This window comes from Strix uralensis, chromosome 2 (genome assembly GCF_047716275.1).
Source record: "Strix uralensis isolate ZFMK-TIS-50842 chromosome 2, bStrUra1, whole genome shotgun sequence".
In the NCBI taxonomy this organism is placed as follows: Eukaryota; Metazoa; Chordata; class Aves; order Strigiformes; family Strigidae; genus Strix; species Strix uralensis.
In genome coordinates, this window is record NC_133973.1 from 149,106 (window position 1) to 165,225 (window position 16,120).

The 16,120-nt window shown below is 43.8% G+C and overlaps 1 protein-coding gene across 1 annotated transcript; it reads right to left on the reverse strand.

Annotated features, from left to right (window-relative positions):
- Positions 1-1,350: 1,350 nt before the first annotated feature.
- NIT2 (nitrilase family member 2) lies at positions 1,351-13,514 on the reverse strand. Its single transcript, XM_074851878.1, has 10 exons — positions 13,445-13,514; positions 11,084-11,202; positions 8,267-8,387; positions 8,060-8,148; positions 6,386-6,479; positions 5,317-5,391; positions 4,814-4,892; positions 4,079-4,177; positions 2,955-3,010; positions 1,351-2,598 (listed from the first exon to the last, which is right to left on the reverse strand). The coding sequence occupies exons 1-10, from the start codon at positions 13,470-13,472 to the stop codon at positions 2,510-2,512; spliced, it is 849 nt and encodes a 282-aa protein (XP_074707979.1). The 5' UTR covers positions 13,473-13,514; the 3' UTR covers positions 1,351-2,509.
- Between the last annotated feature and the right edge of the window lie 2,606 nt (positions 13,515-16,120).

A 16,120-nucleotide genomic window follows, 5' to 3' on the forward strand; every position in this document is an offset into this window, starting at 1 on the left:
GAAGAACCAGTAATGACTGACTCCCTGTCATCTTCAACCTTTTAGAAAAAATGAGGAGGAGACCTGGAATTAGCAAGTCTTATTTCTGATTACTTCTATCACCCACAGAGGTGTCGTCCTGAGAGCTGAAGATAACAGAGGAAAGAAAATGCAGCCAGGAGAGCTGGGAATTGGAGTGGTTTGACACCCTGTTAATGTGTGTATGCAGGTGGATCCCTTTAGTGAAGGGGATTGTTTTTAAATGGCTGATACAGCTGAGGTTCTGCTTTTAGCGGGGTGTGCATGTGAACTTTGAGAAAAGCTTTCTTTAGTGGGGATCAAGAGCTGAAGTGAAACAAGTATTACTGCTATTTAAAACCAGATCTGTTGGAATAATGTAGGAAGCTAGTACTCATGACTTGGATAAACCAGGTGTATCCTAGAGACTGGGGGAAGTTGCTTCTACACAGAGTTGTTTGGGTCCTGTACAATCCTTGTTGATCATGTTAGAGACAAGTCTGCCAAAAGGGAGATTAGAGGTTGTGACTTGAATTCTAGGATCTAACTGCAGACTGAAAAGGAAGAGGCAAGAAACATATACTAAGCTGTACTGTAACTTAGTCTGAAACTATTAAGAACACCTTTTGATGCAGCTTTAACCAGGCTTCCAGCTGCAGTGGTTGCCCCATACAACAGGCATTGCTGTGTTTTCTGCCATTTAAAAAGAATTTAAATCTTACTGGCTGAAGTTTCAGGGTTGTTAGGGGCTGGTTTCCTATACTTACAGAATACTGGTGCATAGGTATGATATGGATACTTAAAGTGCCTGTTTTCTACCAACACAGAGATTGAGTAGTGACTGCTTTAAGGTATTACCTAGCCGAGAACTGACACTGTACTATTTTCATTGAAACCCCCCAAAATACAGTCCCATTTGTATCGTTTCTGAGTGGAGTGCACTGGAGCCCCCTAAAACATCCTGCCAAAATGAGGTGCTTAGAACTGTCCTGACAGACTGAGGAGGGTGGAGCTCATGTCACCTCTTCAGCTGATTTTCATCTGCTCTCCCCATCTGGGATTCCACCGATTCTGGTGGCTGTTGCAAATGGCACTTTGCAATTCTAAAATTAAGTGGCCAGCCCTGGGAATCCTGCACTGCTTTAATCCTCCAAAGGTTGTGTTCAGTTCCTGCTCTGCTGCACATTAAACTGCTATAGAGAGGGGAGGGAAAGGCAGATGCAGTAGCTTAGAAAAATGGATGTATAATAGTTGCTACGATTTAGAAGTTGGAGCCAGGTGATGGCCATCATGGATGCTGATTGCTGAGTCTGTGGGAGGCACTAAGCTAATGCAGGAGACTTGACTCAAATGGTAAATTGTTAATTTTTTTATATTTATTTTTCAACAAATAAATCTTCATTTCACCTTATGCTTTGTGGCTTGTTTCTTAGGCGTTCCAGTATGTACACCAAAACGCAGCCAGAAGTACAGACCAAAAAATACCTGCTGGAATAGATAATGCCACGGAGTGGAATGGTGTGACTCATCTTTTGGGGGGAAAGATGCCTCAGGGTTTGGCTTAATTTAACCATTCATTTTAATTTTTTAACACACACCCCTAGCTCATTTCAGAGAAGCCAAAAGAACATTAAAAAAAAAAAGTTGAGAGCAGCTGTGATGCATTTAAACATGAAGCAATTCCAGTACCTGTCATCTTCTGGAAGACTGGGCAAAAAGAATCAGTGCAACAAGTTTTCTAACCCTTTTAACTGACGCCCCTCAGCCTTTTCAGGTGAAGATTGGCCACGCAGCAGAATGCAAGCCCATTCAGACATTCTATTAAGGAAGCAGTATACAGAGCAAAGGTGGGGTGACATGAATCACTTTTTAACGAAACAGTAACCTGCGTCACTTTAGCAATAAGGAGTTTTAACACATATATTCCAGGTAAGACCCATGAACCAAAACCTGTTGCAGATTCTCCTGCAGTAGTGGTTCTGCCTGGCAGCTTCTTGCATTGTCCCAAATAGTACAGAGCAGAATTTGCCTCTTTTGCTTAGTGTGTTAAATTTTCTTTCCAAGTTAGAAGTTAGGCATTCAAGGAACTTTGTTAAGGCACATACAACTAAAGGACAGAGGTAGAAGAACCATGCGTCTAGATTATCTGATAATTTGCTGAAAAATTCATAATACCAAAGCTGACTTCAGAAGATTTACAGAGACAACATGGTTCCCATTTCTATGTTCTACAAAAAGCCCCAAAAAAGTAACTAAAACATTGTGCTGCGTAAAAAGCCATAGTAACTACTACTGTGTTGAACTGATCTCACCTCCTCTATCCTAGCTGTAAAATACTGTAAAATACCAAAGTATGTGAGAAGATATAAAAGTTGTATTTGAATCAATTTTAGAATTACTACACCAAATTTGTGGGGTTTTTTTAATTAACTGGCCTCTTTAGCAGTAGATTGTGGAGCAACGAGTAAGGGAATCCTTCCGAAGATGAGAGCAGCAGCCTCTTCACCCAGCTTCACTTTTTCATCTCTATGCCATAGAGATCACAACGCTTCTGGCTTAAAATAGGAATTTGTTGACGTATTTCTGCAAGCTTCTTCATATCTGCAGGGGGGGAAGAAAGAGCTATTAGAACAGCAGTCAGAAACGAAAGCTCCTGCCTTGCTCTGAGGTAAGGCAGGGAGAAGAGCAGCTTTCAGGGAGAAGGGTCCTGTGGGGCACTGCACCTGGGCAGCCTCAACTCTTTCCTAAAGCAGCAGCTTCCTCATAAGGAAGGAAATAGGAGGAGTGGAGTCAAGTGCTGCTTGTTCTTACTTTGGTCTAGCAAAGGCGGGGAAGGGATGGGAACACCGCATCATCTGAAATTGCATGTGCAAGCCCACAGACTTAAAAGACTGTCTCTCCTTAGTCTTGTGACCTGTACTCAAGAAAGCAAGCAGAAAAAAGCACTCTACCCTTACCTATATCTGTGTATATAACTGTTTCCTCTGCCCCAGCTTTGGCTATGACTTCACCCCTGCAAGAGAAAGCACATGTGTTCACAGCATTAACACCGAGGTCTGAAGGCATCGGTCCAGTTGCTGCTGTTTGTATAAAAGGGAGCTCCTACCCTTGATGTCTACAGCTGTAAAGACAGGGCTATCCTAAAAATAGCATCATAATTCATAACTCTGGCATGATCGAAATGGCTTCCAGGCTTTATATGTGGCACATTTTATATGCAACATATACATACTTCACATAAGTATGCTTCTGAAGATCAGGAATCATGGTAAGAGCAGCTCTGAGAACCAGTGCCCGTAAGCATGCGATATACCTCCAGGGGAAAGACAACTTCACCAGGGACAACCGTATATGGCAAAGACTAACACTTCCTCCTTTTAGATCCTACAGGCTTTTAATAGGAGTATACTTTCACTCTGCATGAGCTACTGGACGGTACTTATCATGTCTCCCAGTAGGTGTTCTGTCACTGCTTTCATCATATAAAGTTAAAAGCTCAAGACATGGATAAAGCTTTTCTTACTTTGCAATCATCTAGAAGAGAACTATCAGTGGATTTATTTGAAAGAAAATAACTGCCTGAAGATTTGGTCACTTTTACCTCCTGTGCACCTGCGTGACTTCTGCTTAAGTCAGAATATGTCTCTTACCTAGCTGAAGACATTCTTCTTTCTTATGTCAAAGCAGTGTTGTTCTTTGAGGAAATGAAATATTTTGTGTAAGCTGTTTAAGATGGTTCAGTTCTGCACAGAGAATTACCAAAATGTATAGTATATAATGGGCTGAACTTCAGGGACAAGTTGAAAAGGTCAGCAGCTTAACTAATGCTAAATACTAGTACTAAGTAGCTTCTTTGTTACCAAAAAGCATACCTACTGTTAAACTAGTTTTAGTGTCTTGTTTTTCAGTCAGACAGTTTTAAAGGATGATTTAAGAATGCAGGCTTAAGTATCAGGTGCTTTTTACCCAGAACTTATGACATTTTTAAGAGTAGATGGAAATGTGGCATTGAAATGTGACTATCACGTAAAACATTTTTAAACCTAGAAAAGGTAGGTTTGGGGTTTTTTTCTGAACTCACCATGGATTTACTACAGTGCTGTGTCCCCAGGCAACATAGGATGCTTTTTCATCTCTAGCAGGAGATACGGTCGCTACGTAGACTTGATTATCAACAGCTCTGTGTTCACAGAAAGATGAGGGAAGGGGTGGAAAAGTGAAGTTTTTTTTATGCCACCAAGTAACGAAGCGGAAGAGAAAGAATTTGCTCTGAAGAGCAAGCTGTATGTCCTCTTAAGGACTAGCCAAAACTGTAAACGATATGAAACAAACTGAAAGCAGAGCCTGGAAAGAGAAGCCTCTAGCACTCGCTCCGGAGTTAGTGGGTAGAATGAATTACATGTTCATTCAGTACGTAGCAAAGTTGATTGAAGCTGACCAAATGAATAAATAATGCAGCACTCAGGAATCTCAGGGTCTATTTCTATCTGTAATTAGAGCAGTTCTCAAATGGTTATTGGCTCTTCTGTCTAGAAGTCTGTGTGTGAAGGGTGCTTACAGAGCCACGGGAAAAAGCTCCTCGAAAGGGCATAAGTGTGGAGGGGCTGGCAGGAGCGAAGGATGAGCATTTCCTGCTTTTCTCCTTGACAGCAAAATCATGTTGGTGTCCCATGCAAGGCCTGAGGAATGGTGCAGCTCCAACGGCAGAGTGGCCCCGCAGCACCACTTGTGCTGCAGGGTGTCATTTGGAACACAAGAACAGTTCCATGTGCTAAAACTCCCTCTGGAACAGGATAAGCTGTTACTTTGTTCTTACCGTCCCCTCTGCAGCAGTTCCCAATGAGCTGGTCCTGTTGTCAGGTTAAAAGCCCCTGGATATATCAGCAGCTGGCAGCCTTTGTAAAAAGGAAAGAACCCAACCATCATTAAGGGGAATGTGGTTTACCCTACAGTGACCCTTCACACCGAGACTCAAGGCAAGGTTTCTCTCAGTCCCTCCCAACCTCTGCCCAAAATGGAACCAAACAGAGCCTGTCCCTGCATGACACAGGTGAGTACTTCTGCCAGCAGAGCCCTGTGATACACTGCCAAGGGTGCGGATATACCCATCTCCCTCAGCAAACGTGTATCAGGAAATGATTGTTACTTTACTTAAGGAGAACAGACCCTTATTTGAATAACAAAAGTCTGTATTTTGTGTTAGGGGGAGAAGATAAGAGCACCGGATGACACAGCCTGCCTAGTACTACCACCCTGACCTGGCCCTGCCTAGTTCCAGCCTTAGGGGTAACCGTGCTCCCTTCGGTGACCCAGCCTCACCTTTCTGGCCGTAGACTTGAGCCATCTCCGCAAATCTGATATCATAGCAGATGCCCAGGCCCACTTTACAGTATGCTGTTCTCAAAACACAAGAGACAACAGTCGTATCGCTGTCACAAGTACACAAAAGCAATCACAAGACTCCCGGTAGCCATCCTGCCAACTGTTATTTTACGTGTCTCACAGTAACACGAGAAGCTGTATTTAAATGTGTATCCTTATCTGTAACAAGCACTGCCTATTTGTGGGGAGGAATTCATGGTTCATGATGAGGAGGACTGTGAGAAGCAGTCTTACCTACCCTTTAAAAACAGCCATTTCCACAAAATCGTGGTATACCAGGCCTTTGTGTAATGTATTCCTTTCTGATTTAGCTGCAGGTTTTTCAATTGTTTTCTTCTTAAGAAAAGAAAGCAGTCACTGCTCTTCAAGGGCTCGAGAAACTACAGTCATGTACCTTCTTACAGAATGCACATTGCAAGGAGGAAAAAGTGACCACGGGAGATGAGACTCTTCAGTGAGCTCAGTAAACAGGACGTGTTAACTTTTGAATACTGGGGCAGGGAGGGAAGTAGGTGTGTTGCTTTTTTTATCTGATATGGTTGATTCAAGAATGTTGGAATGGGATTTACAGTTAATTGTCTCCATTATTACATCATCCTCACATGAAACAATGTGCCAGTGTAGCTGTTTGCTACACATCTTCTTTTCCAAGCCATATTTTATAAGAACCATTTAAAAGATGTAACTACTATAAAAAAATAGAGTAATTCCTCTTTGACAAATCAATACCACTATTTATTAAGGGAAGTGCCATGATGTATGCTTCAACCCTTTCTACTCCTCTGTCCTTTTTTGCAATCACGCTGCCTTTTTAGAAGTTTCAGAAGTGATCCACGCATTTGGAACAAACTTAAACTATATTTGCCACGGCTGTCAAATGCCTAATATAAATCTGATCAATAGTCTAAAAATCTATTGCTGGGGAGAAGGAGGGGTAAGAGAACTCCAGAATGACTAGTGATATTGTGGTAGAGCTTCTTAGAGGGACGGCTTCTCTTATACTCACGAGTATCAAACATGGAGAAACTATTCCCTGGACTCAGTGTTTCAGACTCTTTGAACTGTATCTTCCCAGGAATATTAATGTCAAACAAATGAACCTGTAATTACAGTATGATTAATAACAATTAATACCATTTCTCTGCTTGGTATTTGTGCCTCTTTCTATTAGCCACATGTTTTCTAGCTACCATTATCTAGACAACACTTTTGTCAGGATGCCAACTAAACATTGCTTAAGATTGTAAAATCTGCTAAAGATGATTTAAAGCAGTTTTCTTCTTTACAGAAATAGACATATCTAAAGTTATTTGGAAAAAATAAAAAAGACCAGCCGTTTTAAACAACACACATAATCCCTGTGACCCAAGTGATGCACATATCAAATATTTATATTGCTTACCAAATAGAATGCCCTATCCTTCTCCCATGCAGTAATAGAGAGTAGTTAAAAATAGCTAAAAATATAACAATTAATTTGTAGCATGGGTCTATGTCTTCTTCATGGAAAGAATCCCTGCAAAATAGCTAGATATCTTGATCTAATGAGTAATTTTGCAAAAGAAAGGATACTTATAAAACATCTTGAATTTGTCAGGATGATTTTAAAGTCTGTTAAAGCAGGTGATGTTTTCCTCTCTAAGATTTGAGTCCCACTCTTGCAAAACTTCTCCAGAAAATACCTTCAGCAAGTCATAAAGTTCCCATGACTTCAGCTATGCAGATGCCTCTTAGACCCTGCAGACAGTCTTTATCCCTCCCTTGCTGTGGAAGATTCTGTTCCTGACCAGAGTCTCCTAAAAATACAGCTGGTTTTGCATTATTATTTGTTCATATTTACACAGTACAAGCCTGCACTCATTCTACAACTACCGGGCTTGCAGGCTGGTGTGGTATGATAGAAGGAAAGCAGCACAGTACTTCAGCAAGTGATCTAACAGTGTAGCTAAGTGTGGAACCAGTTAACAGAATAAATTAATACCTGCACCCCAGAGGTATTTTGCACTACCTCATTTGTTCCAAGTAACCCTGCATTCTCTTTTTTTTTGTTTTTCCTTGAGAGAAATAAGCTGTTGCTCCCCAAAGGAATGACACCTGTATGTACAGTCAGATTAACAGAAACTACACTCCACAGTTACAAATAGGAGGTAGTTTCACAGAAGGCACAAGGCAATGTCCAGGTGGAAGATGCATCCAGGTGGAAGCAGCAGCATCTACCATGAACAGCAGACACAGCTTAGCTCCGGCACTTGGACTGCAGCTGTCTGCACTGATCGTACACAGAGCACACAAAGTAGGTGAAGGACAGTCTATATGATAACAGGAGGACTAAATCCATGGGGAACCTGAGGGAAAATCCCGATTCCATTGAAGTGGCACTGTGTTTTAGACCTAGACCAAGGTACACAGAGGAGTTGGATCAGGATTCACGCTTCACCACAGTTCTCCCAGCATCTGAGAAAAGCCAGTTATGCCTTCTGCATTTTACCATCCTTACCCAGGACAAATTTATGACCACCTTTGGAAGGTCCCAAAGAAAAATTACAGGCAATTTTACTGACAGTACACAGCTTATTATTAATGCGAGATTCTACTAATTCACACTACCTTCAGGCACAGATGAAATCATTTGTGCAACACTGCTGAGAAACCTTTTAATAACAATATTCTGCCATCTTACCTTCCTATGCTTTGCCAATATAGCACCATCAGGCCCAAAGACAGCACACGTATTATACAGCTTTCCATCATCCTCTTCTGGAATGGATCCTGTGTAAAGGCAAGAACAAAGAGTTCCCCCACTGTATTATATGGACTTTTGATTCAATGGCAGTAATAGACATTGCCCACTTGTCCCTCTATGACACGGTCACAAAGACTAAACTACCTCCAATGAGATATATGCTGCACTCCTTTGCAACTTCTGACAGCTTTTGTGTCGATTCCCCAGGGATCTTCTCTGCATACTCCTTAAAGTATTGTGTTCCATATGGAGAATTAAAGCATTCCTAGAATTAGGGGGAAAAAGAAGTTAAAATCCAGTTATACCACTGCAAGGAGATGTACTTGACCTTTCAAACTCCTCTCTATCAGTGTTCTCATACAGTCTTTAGTTACAGGAGTTTAGTTTACAGGAGCTCGATAAGCAAATCGGAGAATATCAGGAGGCCAGAGAGACCCTAACGATTAGAGAAAATGCAGGGGGTGTGTTGGTGTGAACGTGTGCCAAACAGAACATGAGCTACATGCATCATGCAAGCTGCAAGTAACAAGGCTAGCGTATTTATCAGTCTAGGCTTAACAAGATCACAAGATGTGTTCTCATCAGAACGATGACTCAAGTTCCACCTAGCTCACTTGCCAAGTTACAAGCTAAATAAATTCTCTCAAAACCGACATGCTTGTGCTCATCCACAGCACATAGTTTTTTTCATTTTTAAAAGGACCTTGGCAAAAGCATGCATTTTTCAGTTACTCATTCTTTTGCTAAAACAATCCTTTAAACACCATTTCCTCAACTGAACAGTGTCTTCTGTCTTAGGCTCTAGTTAAAGATTTGCTGTCCCTCAGAACCAGGCATGTAATCTTTAGAGTAAGATTAACAGAGCAGTTTAGATGCCTAAAGTAGGTGGCTAGTGGTGTTTGAGATAGTCAAAATATCCAGAACTTTTACTCTGCCTATTTGCCAGCTCTCTGAGGATGTGAGACTTGTTCTCTCTGCCCCCAATACTTTTTTGTCCCCTAAAGGAGTACAGCTGAAGGCCACAGATGGACTATCAAACAGTACCAGCACCCACTCTTTCACAAGAGATTACCAGCCCAAGCATCTCCCTCAGTTGTTACCTTTGCTCACTGGAACTTGTACCAGGAATTAAAAAAAAAAAAAAAACAAAACCAAAACCAAGCTGTGAATAGCACAGTAAACGTATGGCTTAACCACTCAAGCAAACTTCTTAACAACTGTAGTAGATTCTACTGAACTGGAGTAACTGAACCAAAACGGGATGGATGTTTTTGCCCCATATACAGACACCGGGCCAGCAGGCACCAACTAACCCACAGCAGAATTTGTAGATGGAAGAGGCAGGAAGGGAAGTCTCTGCAGACTGTCAAACAAGCTTCCCAGGCTTTTGAAAGCTGGACTGAACTTCAAGGAAATAAAAGCAATGCCAGCTGCCTCCACCTTCATCTTGCCACTTGCAGTGCCAGTGCGGGTGGTACCGAGGCTGGCAGAGCTCTGTGCAAGCTTGTGGTAGCAGCGCACGGGGCTGCCCGTCAGTCAACGCTAGGACAAAACTGCAGGTTTTGGAGATTCTGCGCTCTCCAAAGCGGTAAGAATACCTGGACAGATCTTTGAATTGCTTTATATCCATTTCTAGATTCAAATGGTTTTATTTCTTTATCCATAAACATTACAAAGTGTTTTTCTCTCACAAATTTTTCCTGGTTCAGAAATGAAGTTTAACACGTGAAGGCTGACAGGTCACGGGAAAACTGCTGTATGCCTCTGCAAAGGTGTAGATTACATACTCCGTGCAAGTTATTTCTGTTCTTTATGTAGCGTGGCTTTAAAAAAAAAAAAAAAAGGCAGAGGGAAGAGAGTATTTCATGCCCATGTCCTAATGCTAGTACAAAATTTACCTCCCAAAAGTCTGTGAAAAACCTTGCTCTTGTTTGACGAGTTTTACTCTAAAAGCATAAATTATCATTGGCAAAATAAGTACCTCAACTAAATAGGTCCAGAAAACTCAATGTTTGTACACATGATGAAACTAGCAAATAATAGATAATCTCAACGTAGGAGGCCCAGTAGAACAATCAAAGGTCACATGTGCAACAGAAGAGCTGTGTTAGCACAGAGGAGTGGGAAGGTTGCTTAATGCTGCGCCTGTGACAGCAGGAGGGACAACATTCTGTATGTAAAACATTCAGACCAAAAGTTCACCCAGAAAAGAACTTTGCACTCCTGAGTCAGATGCTGCAAGGCACAGAGGGAACACATGAACCCCCAGGAAGAGAGGAAAAATGCTCAGAGCTGCACTGGGAGGGTCACCTGGTTGCCAGCACACTCCTCTGTGTGAAAATTCAGCAAGGTTATCATGGCTGAAGCCCAAGAAGTAAATCAGAAATTACCAGTGATTTTAAGTGGCTATTTATGTTCCCACACAAGGGAGCGACAAGAGAAATGCATTTTAATCATAATTCACAGCCATAAATGACCTGCTGGAAATATCTTAAATCTATTTTGTTTCTTGTGTACTATTCAATCTGAAATGATTATTGCAAAGAGAATCACTGTACACCTGTTTTCTTTCATCAACAGTCTTTAGCTGAAAATCACCTTTTCCTACATTTCTAGCATGGAAGGCTTCTGCAAAGATTCAAACCACAGCATCGCTTTTGTGAATTCAAAACATACCAGTGGTGGAATTGCCTGGGATTTAAACCAGCACAAACTTAAACAGAATCTTATACCACAAAAGAGACAACCTGCTTTTTCCTTTTTTTTTTTTGTGCTTCTTGTTTTCGCCCCCCTTAACTGTGCTGCTAGACAGAACCCCTGGTTTTTTTTTTCTATTTTGGAGCCTCATACAGCACCTAAGCTATCCAGAGAGAAACAGGAATACATAACGTGTGACTAACACTAGAAAGAGGTTTCCAAGGATTTGAGGTGTAGGTGCTAAGTAGCATGATCTTTACTTACAGGTAAAGCCACAACTTTTGCTCCTCTAGCTGATGCTTCTCTCACCAGCCCACAGGCTCGTTGAAGGTTATCCGATTTAATGGCAGACACATGAAGCTGAATAAGTGCCAGGCGGAAGTCTAAGAGCAGAAAAGAAAACAACTAGGTCAGCAGAATTCCCCCAGGAAAAACTCTTCGAAATTTGAATTCACTAATGAGCATTTAACAAAATTAATTTGCTCATATATTAACATATACACAAACCACTTCCAACTCATTTTGTGGCCTGTCTGACTCTGGAAACAGTCTCTTAAAACAGGGAGAACACTCAAACCTAGGCCCGCCAGTGGGAACCACCCCCCGCCATCGCTCCGCTCAGGTCCAAGATCAGAGTTCATAGGCCAGTAACAGGTAGCCCGGGCAGTAGCCAGCCCAAGTTCTAATGTAAGGTACCAAGTGACAGGAAGGAAGATTACTAGTCACCTAGACCTGCTCTTCCTCCCCAGTTTGCTACACGTTTTGTGAGCCTCCCGTTTTGTCACGCCCATCGCCTGATGAGCGCTGCACACCCCAAAATGCCACTAGCAACCTAAAAGATTGGGTAATCCCAAAAGCACAAATACGGGAATAGTTTGCTTTTATCCCTCAAATCCCACCTGGCCTGGGAAACAGCTATAAAAAACAATAAAAATAACATCTTTCCTGATCATTTCTTTGCAATTTGGTTTCTAGCCAAGCGAGAGCTGCAAGTGTTATCAACACTGTCTCTGCTGGGGCTAAGCACAATTTATATTTGCAGGCCCTTGAGGTACACAAGTGGGAGAGATCAAACAAGGTTTTGTGCACACCCGTTGGACTTCCCTCCACGAGTCTCCTAGTACCCTGGGCTGTAGGAAAACACATCTCCATCAGGTAGAACTGTCTCCTTTTAAAAAAACCCAACACTCTGGATTCATAAAGAAAAGTACCCCAGTTTCAAAGCATCTCTCTTCTCTGGAAAACTCCTGTTACACAGTCAAAGACCAAACAGGGTAAAGAAAAAGCAGGAAGCAACACAGCCAGCCTCAGCGGTCAGGGAAACAGGAAGAACTGATTCAAATGACGATGAGATCTGGTCAGGAACAGATTATCTTTCTTCCTACTTCAGTTCTCACTTCAGCAGCTAAGCAGCTAGTTTCCAGAAGTTATGCAAACGATTAACTGCTTACTTTGCTGCTCCTTCATGTGAGAGACTTTTAATATTTGGCTTATTGAGTAAACAAAGCTTCACTGAGATTTCGAACAGATGTAACCATAGTTAGCTTTCAGGCCCACCCTGATAACCATACTAGGAATCTACCCAAAACTTTCCTGTACTTGTGGAGTACATTTTAGCTCTGAGAAAATAGACACGTAAAGATTTATATTTCAGCGTAAGTTCACTTTTGAAAACAAAACCAAAAAAACCCAAACGAAAGAGCATCTACTAGGAGAAAATTTAACAAACTTTGTTCCCATAATGTTTAAAACCATTTTTCCATTAATTTTCCCATTTTCCCCATGCCTGAGGTCTGGAGTTTGTTAAAGAGCAAAATTAAAGCTCAGTCACAACATGTACTTGTGCCCACAGTTTTGTTTAAAAATGCTGAGATGCAGAAGTAACAGAAATACAGAGAAACGTGCAGCAGTGCTGTAGAGGCCCAAGGTCTCTTGTTCCTGCCTTTCTAAGCTGCCTCCAAAACGTCTTCAAAAGCAATTTTTAGGATAGCCTACAGCAATGCACACCACAAACAGGTAGAAGCGCATCAGAGTGAAAAATGGTGTGTATTTGTATTCCTATAAAGCATGTTTTTCTGGAAAACAGCAGAAGCTAAGCGGTCTGGTTTGTTCAGATCAAGTTCCCGACAAGCCAAGCGCTGCAGCAGCAGAGACGCACGGCCGGCGGCTTCCACCGGTCTGCAGCAAGGCCGGAACGCCCCAGCACCTCCCTCGGGCCCCGGCGTTATTTCAGACCCCTCAGAGGCTCCGAGGCAGCGCCCAGGGCTGAGGCCTTCCCAGTCCCGGCTGGGACTGGCGACCCCGGGGACACTGCCAGCAGCCAGCCCCGGTGCGGCCCCACGGTCAGGGGAAAGGGCCCCGAGAGGACAAGGAGCGGCCGGCAGCGCCTCAGGGCGGCCCCTGGCGCCAGAGGGGAGGCGGTGACCCCGCGGTGAGCCCCGGGGCGCACGGGCAGGCGGCGCCCGGCAGCGGCCCCCCTCACCGGCTGAGGCCCGGGGCGAGAGGCGCAGCTGCGCTGGAGGGGCAGGTCCGAGCCCCTGCCGGCCCTTTCCCCGCGGCAGGGCGGGAGGTGCGAGGGCGGCACGCGAGGGCGGCGCGGGCTCCCCCGCGCCCGCCGGCACTCACCGGCCATGGCTCCGCGCGCCGCCCGCATCCCCTCGCGGCCCCGCCGCCTCCCGGCCCGGCCGCCCCGCGCCTGCGCCCCGCCGGGCTGCGCGGGGGCTGCTGGGAAATGTAGTCCCGGCCGCGGCGGCCCCGCCTGTCGGTGCGCGGAGCAGGGGCGGCGCTTCCGCCGGCGTTCAGGTACAGACGCCTCAGGCGGCGCTGCCGAACGTCTGCCCGGCGCCGCGGGCCGGTGTCCCAGGGCGGCCCCGTGTCCCAGCGCGGCCCACACCGCTCTGCTGGCGCCGCGCGGGCTCGGAGCAGGCAGGCAGCGGGGGTGCTCCTCCCTTAGCGTCCAGCCCTGGCAAAGCACAGCTCTGCTTCTCAGTCTCTCGGTCCTCCTCCGCGCCCCTGTCCCCAACTCCCTTCTCCCGTCCCCGCGCCATCCCCTGCAGCCGGGGACGTGTCCAGGGCTCGGCCCAGGATCTCTGCCCCGCTACCGGCAGCCGCCCAGCGAGGACACCCCCATTCCCGCCCCCCCCCCCCCCCCCTTCACACAACAGCCAACTGCCAGCCTTTAGCACTAGTGCCCCCCTCACTCAACACGGCACACTGCCGCCTCAGTATACATTTTACAATCCCGGGCTTTTTAAAAGCATGTTTGTTGAACTGCAGATCGGTGTTGTGTAGAGGCAGTATTTCTCATGGAAGAGAATCTCCTCAGAGTAAAAGCTCATGATGGCTGAAGTGGCAAAAATAAAACCGGGTAACCCAGAGTGGTCAATCTGTTACCCGTGTTCACGGGTGCAGAGAGATAAAGGATAGAAGTGTATAACGACCATAAAATACGCAACCACCCCTACCTGCAGCAGTTATAAATCTGCCTTCAACAGAAAAACTGTTCAACCTGCCCCTTGGAGCAGCAAAGGGAACACTTCAGCCCAAACTGACCAAGCCAAAGGACGGCAGAATTACCAAGACTGGACAACTGCAGATGAGGGGATGCAGCAGCTCCTTGGCATCCTCCCTCCCTTTTAGTCACACCCATGGTAGGAGAAACAGCATATGTGGATTTTATTTTTTGGAACAGCACCCTTGTCAGGGTTCCAGGTGCAAAGATCAGCTGTCTCCTGAGTTCACAGGAGGTTTACAGCAGAGCAAAAATAAGGAAGAGAGTAAGTAGTGATGCCGTGTCAGCCCTTCAAGTCAAAAAGGGCAGGCTGAAACAGTTTCCCATGGTTCAGAGAAGCACGGTGTATTTCTCAAGTTTCAAAACAAAAATACCTGAAAGCACTAAATACACCCAAAAAAACAAGTTACACACTATCACCTTCCCAAAAAAGGGAAACTTTTCAGTCATTCAGTAGAGTACCCCTATATTGAAAAAGGTTATTTGACAGTATCAAATGTTTTGGAACTACAATTGAAGTGCAGTTGGAGGGAAAAACTACAAACACTGCTGAGACCCATGTATAAGGCCTAACAGGAACTAAACTGAAAGAGCAACAAGTAATCTTCACTGACATCTGGAGAGGGCAATGTAAATAAAACTGCATCTCCACAGCTGGGAGTATTTTTGGTGGGTAATACATGTAAAGGTCTGTACAAATCCTCATACAGATCAGAATCTAAAAGAATCTGTGAGACAACTGAAGAGCCACCAGTGAGCACAGAAGCACTGACTCTGTCTCTGAAACACAAAGGTAAGAGCTTCCCTCTGGCAGGAAAGCTTACTCCGAGAAGAGAGTTTCTTTCCTGCTACAGACATCATTTCCATCATCAAAATAAACAAAAATTAAAATGCCAGCAACATAGCAGCTGTCATCTCGTATTCAGTAATATAGACAGTAGTGCATGCAAAATAAAACAAGAGCCTGCAAACCTCTGGCAAATAATTAAAAAAAAAATTCCTTGAAGATGAAAGGGACAGGAAGTAGCATACTACTTTGATTTTTCTTTTCAAAAACTGTCATTCTAGTATTATAACTAGAATTTCTGCTTAGCAGTACAAGTTTTGTAACAAACAAACTAACTACAGATAGTATGCTATAAGGCAGAAGTAGCCTTTAAATTGTGGACAGAAATGCATAAAACCATTGAAATTATTCATAGTTTGGACTGAGCTTTGTAAAATAAGGAGTCTGTTGATAACTTGCACATTGCCTTAAAAATGACAAATAATCCTCTTAATGGCTTGGATTATACATTTCTACACAGAAAAGGTTTAAGAGCTGACTTAATGTACATTTACTTACAGTGGATCTAAAAAGATCTGTATTTGTCATCCTCAGAGAAGCATACACACTACCCACTTTCCATATTTAATACCCAAATACACATTTAACAACTGTGTACTTTTCACAATTCCCTGCCCAATGACGAGGAGAAATGAGCTGTATCATTTTCATAACATAAAAGCATGATGCTGAGAAGTCTGGAATTTATACAGAGACCCCTTCTATTATCTGATCATTTGTTACCTCATTTTGACCTTTCTATGAATGCTTACTATGGCCCACCCAAAAGTATTTAATGAAATTAGTCTAAATTCCAAAATACTTACAAATGTAAAGATGTCACTGACAGTAGCTCCCTAGGATTCATAATCAGCTTCCACTCACAAAACACCTTTAGGAGAAACCATTAATTGATTCAGAGAATTCACACAGTATGCAACTGAACGCCTTCTGACAGAACAAG